General features: G+C 46.1%; 1 protein-coding gene across 1 annotated transcript; it reads right to left on the reverse strand.

Annotated features, from left to right (window-relative positions):
* On the reverse strand, positions 1 to 4,526 carry LOC115321005 (uncharacterized protein K02A2.6-like). The gene has a single exon (XM_042293918.1). The coding sequence runs from the start codon at positions 4,291 to 4,293 to the stop codon at positions 2,401 to 2,403; it is 1,893 nt and encodes a 630-aa protein (XP_042149852.1). The 5' UTR covers positions 4,294 to 4,526; the 3' UTR covers positions 1 to 2,400.
* Between the last annotated feature and the right edge of the window lie 4,117 nt (positions 4,527 to 8,643).

Genomic DNA, 8,643 nt, shown 5'->3' on the forward strand with positions numbered 1-8,643 from the left:
GTAATTTACGTTCGTTTAATCCGCCATTTCTGATACACCAATGTTGCCAACCCATATAGTCGATTTCGCTAAATCAAGGACACTACAGTTACCCTCCTTGTGAGAAGATGAAATTGAGAATCTAATACATCAAATAAAATGTTGCAAAGTAACAAAACAAAATTAACTAAATAACGTGCTGTCGATGTTCAGCTGAACACTTGCTGAGATGAGTTCTTTCATTTTGTAATAGTTCACTCTTCTTCACAAAGAATTTAAAAGGGATTATGTTGCAAAGTCAGCAAGATGCCGTGGTGGCTTGCGGTTTCTGACGGGGTAACGTCGATGAAGGGGGCTCTGTCGTCTTGCAGGCACTGATGGCCCTGGTGCTGAAATGCAACTGTCCGTGCTGGACGGTGGCATAGTGTCATCTAGGTCGGTCTCTGCTCTGCGTGGCACTCGGTTGATCCTGGAGGCATCCTTGAAAAAACTAGCATTCCGTGTGATCATTCGGTTGCCTTGGGATGCTTTGATCTGAGATCCATGAATGCTGGTAATGGTATAAGGGGTCGGATCGTAATACGACGTAAATTTGTTGTGTTGGGCTTTTTTACACAGGACTCGCTGACCCACCCAGAAGCGATGTCGACGAGCGCCTCTCCGTGTGTCAGCTCGATGCTTGTTGTAAGCCTTTCTTGCAAGCTCTCTTGACCTCAGTCCTTCTGAGTCCACTGTTCTTGGGGTTGGGGCTGCATAAAGGGGAAGGAGATTCCTCATTGGTCTTCCAAACAGCAATTCGTAAGGCGTTTTTGTTGTTGTGCCTTGTTTCGTAGATCTGTAAGACATCAAGAAGGTATCTAGCTCAGCCTTCCAGTCCTTGTTTTCGAGTTCACTGGTGTGCACTTGTTTCTTTAATGTCCTCATGAATCGTTCCACTTCACCGTTGGCCTGAGGCCATAGCGGTGTGACTCTGTGGTGTCGAAATCCCAGCTCTTGGGCAAACTCAGCAAACTCTGTGCCATGGAACGGTGGCCCGTTGTCCGTTTTCACTTGTTCTGGGATGCCAAACTGGCCAAACACTGCTCGGAGGTTGCTCAGTACATTGCGTGCGCTTGTCGAATTGAGGACCTGTACCACAGGGTATCGCGAAAAGTCATCTATCACCACCATTGCATATTTCCCATCGGGAAATGGACCGCAAAAGTCAAGGGATACTTTTTCCCAGGGACTGCTGGGAGGTTCGGTGATCGCAAGTGGCTCTTGAGTTGTTTGGGGTACTGCAGCTTGGCATGGAAGGCAACTCTTCACCAGCATGTGCACAAGGTTGTCCATGCCTGGAAACCATACCTTCTCTCGTAGTAATTGTTTCGTCTTTACGATTCCCTGGTGACCTCGGTGTGCGAGTTGCACTGCACGTTTCTGGAGACCAGTTGGAAGGACAAGGCGTGTCCCTCTAAGGATGAGACCTTCTGGTGTTAAAGTGAGTTCTGCCTTCATAGCTGCAAATGGCTTTAGTTCTGGTAGCAGCCAGTCGTTACGTAGAGGATGCTGGATGGCTCTCACCAGTAGCTGCAGCTGTTGGTCTGCCTTAGTCTGTTCCACAACTTCCTCGACCGAGAAGGCTTTTGGGATGCACTGGCGTTGGATGAAGTTGACATACTCATCAGGAACTTTGGCGATGCGAGTGCCTGTCTCCTGTTGTGGCACTGGGTGTCTTGAAAGGTAGTCCAAGGGGTTGCTGCTTCCAGCAGTGTGTTGTACGTCAAATGCATACTGTTGGATGCGGAGAGCAAGGCGCTCTATGCGGGCAGATGGTGACGACCTTGGGTTTCCCAGGATGCTCACCAGGGGCTTGTGGTCTGTCAATAAAAGAAAGTTTGCACCACACAAGTAGAGCCGAAAGTGTTCCATGCCCCATACTGCTGCCAACATTTCTCGCTCGATTTGGGAGTAGCGGCTTTCGACTGGTGTTAATGCTCTGCTTGCATAAGCTATCACTGCGACCTGTGCACCATCTCGTTGTGTTAAAATGGCACCAAGTCCGTGCGGGCTTGCATCTACAACCAGCTCTGTCGGCTTGGCTTGATCGAAGTAGGACAGGGTAGATGCGTCTGACATGACGCGCCGCAGTTCGTCGAAGGCTTTCTGGTGTCGTTCAGTCCACTCCCAGGTTGCATTCTTTAGCGTCAGTTCACGCAGTGGCTGAGTAAGGTTTCGTAGAAACCGACCCGAGTAGTTGACCATTCCCAAAAGACTCTTCACCTCTTGAGGAGACTCTGGTACTCTTACTTGTAGGAAAGCCTCGATTTTCTTAGGGTCTGGGCTAACACCCTTTGATGAAAAAATGAGCCCGAAGAAGGTCAGCTCTCGCTGGTGGAAGTGACACTTCTTTTCATTGAGCGTTAGTCCTGATTCCTGAAGTCAATGTAGGACTGCATCTAGAGCGGCGTCATGCTCTTCTTTCGTCTTTCCAAAGACCAGAATATCATCACTGACATTTAGGACGTTTGGGATGCCGTTTAGCACTTGGCGAATTGTGTTCTGGAAGATTTCTGCTGCACTGCTGATGCCGAAGTTGAGACGTTTGTAGCGGAACAAACCAGTGTGCGTTGAAAATGTTGTTAGTCGTCTCGAAGACACGTCCAGTTCCAGCTGATGATAGCCGTTTTTCAGGTCAAGGTTTGAGAAAATGGTTGCTCCGTTGAGAGCTACGATGATGTCATCAACTGTTGGACACAGATGTCGCTCTCGTTGAATGGCAGTGTTCACAAGGCGCATGTCGATGCACATACGGATCTCATCAGGGTGGTGTGGTTTCGGTACAATAACCACTGGAGACACCCATGGTGTGGGTCCAACTGCTGGCTCGATTATGTCCTCTGAAAGGAGGCGGTCGAGTTCTGTCTCCACAAGTGCTCGCACTGCAAATGGGATGCGTCGGTGCGGTTGAGCGATGGGAGGAACAGTTTCATCCGCGAAGAGGTGGATTTGCTGCTTTCTGAGTTTGCCAACTCCTTTGAACAAGTTAGGGAATGATTCCACGATCGACTTTCCTGTTGGGGAGTCTTCGACTTGATATGTGATTCGAATAAGACCAAGATTTGATGCTGCTGCAAAGCTTAGGAGTGGTGCGCAGCTTCCTGGGGTGACGAAGATGTCCTCTTGACTGCACCTTTCCTTGTACATCATGCTGACTGAGACTTTTCCCAGAAGTTGCAGAGGAGACGTTGCTTTGTATGGAAAAACCTTTACGGATGTTTTCTCCAGTTTCTCATCTAGGTGACAGTTCCGGAGCTCATCCTCACCAACAACCGACACGGTTGCACCCGTGTCAATCACGAAGGTGATTGGAACATTGTCGACTCTGATGACAGCTTTGGGAGACGTGCTTGCTGGAGGCAATGTTTTTGCTACAAAAACGTGTTCTTCACCGCTTGAACTGCTGTCTTGGCGGGTTTGGCTGATAGTTTGTACTGTCTTGTTTGATGAACGGCACACCTTGGCAAAGTGTCCGATCTTGTTACAGGCTTTGCATGTTTTTCCCCATGCAGGACAGTTTGATCGTCCGCCGTCATGTGGCCATTTGCCACCGCAGTTGTGACAATCTGTCGACAGGCTATGATGTCGTTGTGTCTGGTAGTTTGGTCGCTGAGGCGGTTTCAAACTTCTTTTTGGCTTGCTGCCGCGATGCTGCTCATCCTTTCGTACTGCGAGGACTGGCTTGTCGGCGCTCCGCTCGATTTCAGACACATCGTGCTCCACGTCCTCGAACATGCGTCCTTGCTTGAGGATATCTGGCAAGTCCAGCGAATGCAGTATGGCATACTTCCGCAGACGCGTGGATGTGGTCGCGATGATGATCTGATTCTTTATCTCGAGATCAACGTCTGGGAAGTTGCAATGACGAGACAGCTGCCGGAGCCGCGCATAGAAAGCATCGAGTGACTCACCGACGTTCTGTTGTGCTTGTCGGAAACGATAAATGGCGAATGTTGGGTTGATTCTTGGTGCAAAGTGAGCGTCGAGCTTTGCTCTTGCGGCGTCGTACTCAGATGTTGACGTTCTCGCTGCGCCTTGCGCGGTGCTGCTGACAGTTGCCGATAACGAGTCGTCCGGGAGAGACCGGTAGAGATCATGCACTTCCTCACCGGCGTAATGAAGGAGGAGCGCTTTCTTGCGTACGTCCGACGTAATGTTATACGCAACGAGAAAGTTCTCGAACCTGTCCACCCACTTGGCCCACTCGAGGCCGATGTTGTTGGCATCCGTCGCTTGGACGTTGAAGCTTGGAAACGGGGGCAGCGTGTGTGCCATGTTGACCCGTTCCGTTGATTGCTGTGACGGTGCTCGCCGATGATTTCGTGGTGTACGGGTTCTAGGAGTCTTCCGCTACCACGGACGGCACTTCTGACACCATTGTGGTGTTGGAGTATGTAGGGATTGCTTGGATTGAGGACTGCAGCGTGGTAATTTACGTTCGTTTAATCCGCCATTTCTGATACACCAATGTTGCCAACCCATATAGTCGATTTCGCTAAATCAAGGACACTACACGCACTTCACTTCGACGAGCGGCACATATCGAGCGATACTTCTCTAAAATATCGCTCGATCCGTTCGAGATATCGCTGTATGAGTGGTGTTTTGGTGTTAATAAAAATAATAATAATAAGTTTATTCACAAAGAAAGCAAACATACAATTTATTCAGTCTCAAAAAAGCACTTGCGTGCTTGTGCGTGAGTACGTACACACACACAAGCTCGTAGCGTCCTGCTGAACACGTCTGCGGTCAGTGTTGGGAAGTAATTTAAGTGCATTGTACTTAAAGTACTACTTAAATTAGGTTTAGGAAACTTGTACTTTACTTGAGGTACATTCTCTGAGTACGTACTTGTACTTAAAGTATCCTCTTCTGCTACTTTCCGAGGAAAGTACTATTCCCGACTCCAAAGTACATTCCCCAAATTTGGTTTTGTTAAATTTGTATCACGAAGTGATTGCCTTGTCAACTCCAAAAAAAACTGGGAGAGATATTCTACTCTCACCAGAAACGTGAGCAGACGACACATCGCCCCGTTTGTACTGGGAGCGGCTTTCCCGTAGGTTTTTGATCTCTTGCTACTTCTCGATTGGTCAGCGCAAGCGAGGAGGTTCAAAATATTAGGAGAGAAAAATTAATCATAATGTAGCACCTAAGTCTGTGGTGCAAAAAAATTAAATTTTCAAGTCGAAATATAAGAGACAACAGCTAGAGGAGAACGTTGGTTTGAGACATTCTCTTTTGTCTTTTCCTTCTATTTGAAAGTTCCTTAATTTTTTTCGCACCCCAATCGCAAGTGTCACATCATGATCAATTATCACCAGCACGCTTGCACACTTATTTTTTTTTTATTTTTTTTTTTTTTTATTGCGGAGAGGGCATTTTTCTATGAGAGGATTGCTTGCGGAAGCTACGGTGCTGACGTCATGCTCTCTCCTAGTACATTTAACCCCCTTGGTTGCAACAACCCAATGCAAGGGGCGCCAAATTCAGAAGAGGGTCTTCTGAATTTGGCTCCATTCCTGAAAACAAAAATTACTCTGTGGCCGCTTGACTTTATCAAATATTCGCCGCTGTTTTTGAGGTCATGCTCCTTTGATTACCCCTGGGTAATGCATACCAATTAAAAAAACAAATCACTGTATAGGGGAATGAAAGGGCATCATGAAAGACTGTGTTAGAAAGCTTGTACTTTACATTGAAAGAACATTGTATTTATAGTACTTTACTATAAGTACGTTTCTCCCAGCGTACTTAATAATTTACTTGTAAGTAAATTATTAAGTACACTAGTACGTAAAGGAGACGTTATAACGTCTCATTTACTTTGTACTTTACTAAAAGTACATTTTAGATGTACTTCACTCAACGCAATGTCACAATGGTGTCCACTTTTGTTGATGGCAATTTCTATGCAACGACATAAAAATCTAGCGGAGGTGTCATCATTGGACTGTTCGGTGTGCCTCGGTATTCAAGAGGTTATATTAGGCTAGGCTAAAATATGCTTCCCCAGACTCAGGCTGTTTCTGTCCTTTGTGTTCCAGCTGTTATAACCCGTTTGAAGTTAAGTGACCAAAATGCGACGGTACCTATAATAACTGTTTGCGGTACTGTCATTCTTGTCCTGATAGACTTCAAAGCAGAACGCTGACTGCAAGATATGCCTTTTCATGGTACCATGAGAGAGTATGTTCATTTTCAGAGTGCTTGTGGGTCTCCTGTAAAGATCCTCGCTGTACTTCGATCCTGTGTTCCTATACCTATATGTCCTGCCTAAAACAGCGTGATCCCGACAATCAAACTGCAGTCATCTGGTGAGGAGGCGCAATATTTTTGATGAATCGAAAATATGTCTTTACTCATTGAAGACAATTACGATCACTACTGGTTTCTGGGTGCCCTTAGGTCTGCTCTAGACGCAGCCTTGAAAACCTGTTCACGCATGCAGCCGAGAATACTCAGGACAGCCTTACGATGTTCAGTAGAGTTGCGGTTATAGTGTGGAAAAGAAGGTACACACGAGAAAGATATATTTGTTACCATATGGAAGATCATATGCCATAAGCCATTTCGTATGGGGGTTAGCACAAAAGTATTGTTTAATTGCTTAACTTTTAATTGCCAAAGTTACGACAATTACATTGCATATTCCTGAATATTTCGTTCAGGAGTGGTTCATGTAACATGTATGATATGTTACTTCGCTCACTTTCTTTTAAAATCAATTTTGTATTTCATTGCTAGTTTTCCATGTTGAATACAAAGGTAAAGTGCCAAAACTGCATTGTTTGCTTTGTGTCATGACAACTTTTCGCATTGTTTCTCGCCAGCCATGTCTGCTCTTGAATCGCAGGGGAATTTCACCAGAAGTGTCCAGTGTCCTCAGGCATATTTTAATGTTAAAGTGCCTGCGCGGTTCAGCGTCGATTCATTTGACAGACGTGGCACAGCGGCTTGAAACGCGAAATTTCGTCACGGCTGCTGATACCTCGGTGGACGTTTCACGTATTTCGAAAACGTAGTGCACAAAAGAAAATTTAAAAAAAAAAAAAAATTTCCCATTTTTTTATATTACTTTGGAATCAACGCCTCCGTTACGCGAACGAGAACGTTGCGGTGAGAATAGAACGACTTCAAGTGTGCATTTACCTTCGTCGACGCTCTAAAATCGGGTCGACTATCGAATCCAGGTTTATCACACTTTCATTATGCCACGCCAATTAATTCTGTAAAAAAACACAGCCGACAAGTGGCCGCGTAAAGGTCTGCACGCGCCGCATTTCGGCCCCAAAAAAGCCAAAACGCCGCGGTCGGATAGCATACAGGGCTTCCGAGGCGCCTCCTGGCGACAGATTTCCGTTTCGGTGCCGCGCGCCGGCCGCCGCTCGACACACCCAACTCTCTAGCCACCATACTACAGCGTCAGGCAGGGCCGTACCCAGAAAAAAATTTCGGGGGGGGTTTTCGTGGACAACGGCGGCCATTTTGAAAGTGTCTATTGTCTTATTTTCGCCTACGAATCATGTGCATCGGTGGCATATAATGGAGAGTTGCAGCAAACCGGAGAACCGGTCCCGGTTTGGTATCCGGTAGCCGACCGGCGCCACTGCGCGTGCGCAGAGGTGGAAATCAAAATCGGCTGGCTGCAAGTGCACCGACCAGGGCCGTACTCAGAAAAAAAATTCGGGGGGGGTCAGAACCCCCTAACCCCCCCCCCCCCCCCCCCCCTGGTTACGGCCCTGGCGTCAGGTATATTTTATAATAAAGTAAAAAAACTCAACTGCTCGAAACCGAAACCGAAACTGGGCTGGGGAGGAAAAAGAAATGTTACCGAAAATCACGTAACTGTACAATTTTTTTTTTTTTTTTTATATATACATAATAAATATATTTTCAGCATTTTAGAAGCCACAAAATATCATACTCTCTGTCTCCTTTTAGTATTGAATGTGTGCCTTCGATGACCCACGACTTTGATTATCTTTGGTGGTTGTGTCTAAAACATAGAAAACGTCACGTGACCACGGAGAAAAGAGTGAGCGCAACTCAAACTGGCCGGTACTCGATCGGCGGATTTCGGGCGGAAAGAAAACGAAATGCGAGTCGCTAATTGTGTTCTGGTAAGTTGGGGTCTCATATTCCATGTACAAATAAAAATGTTAGCTAGCTTAAATACCCTGTCAGTGTCCCTTTAAAGGGGCACTGACAAGGTATTTATGCTCGCCAAGTTTTTTATTTGTACCTGACATATAAGAGTCCGATTACCCAGAAAACAATTCGCGGATCGAAATTCGTTTTCTTTCAACCCGAGAACCGCCGATCGAGTACCGACCAGTTTGAGTTGCGCTCACTCTCTTCTCCGTGGTCGCGTGACGTTTTCTATGTTTTAGACACAACCACCAAAAATAATAAAAGTCGTGGGTCATCAAAGGCGCACACACAAAATTAAAGATAGATAAAAAAAAGGATACCCATTTTCTTTTTTTTTTTTTTTTTGCGACTTCTAATAATTTGAAAATACGTTGATAAAAAAAAATAGTTGCACAGCCACGTGACTTACGCCAACTCTCTCCTCCTCTATATTTTTTCTTTCATCCAAGTCCAGTACCGGTCTCGGTT

This window comes from Ixodes scapularis, unplaced genomic scaffold, assembly GCF_016920785.2.
Source record: "Ixodes scapularis isolate PalLabHiFi unplaced genomic scaffold, ASM1692078v2 PGA_scaffold5__190_contigs__length_132052651, whole genome shotgun sequence".
In the NCBI taxonomy this organism is placed as follows: Eukaryota; Metazoa; Arthropoda; class Arachnida; order Ixodida; family Ixodidae; genus Ixodes; species Ixodes scapularis.

Coding starts and splice junctions, on each gene's coding strand:
- LOC115321005 (XM_042293918.1), bottom strand. CDS start 4,293: ATGGCACACACGCTGCCCCCGTTTCCAAGCTTCAACGTCCAAGCGACG.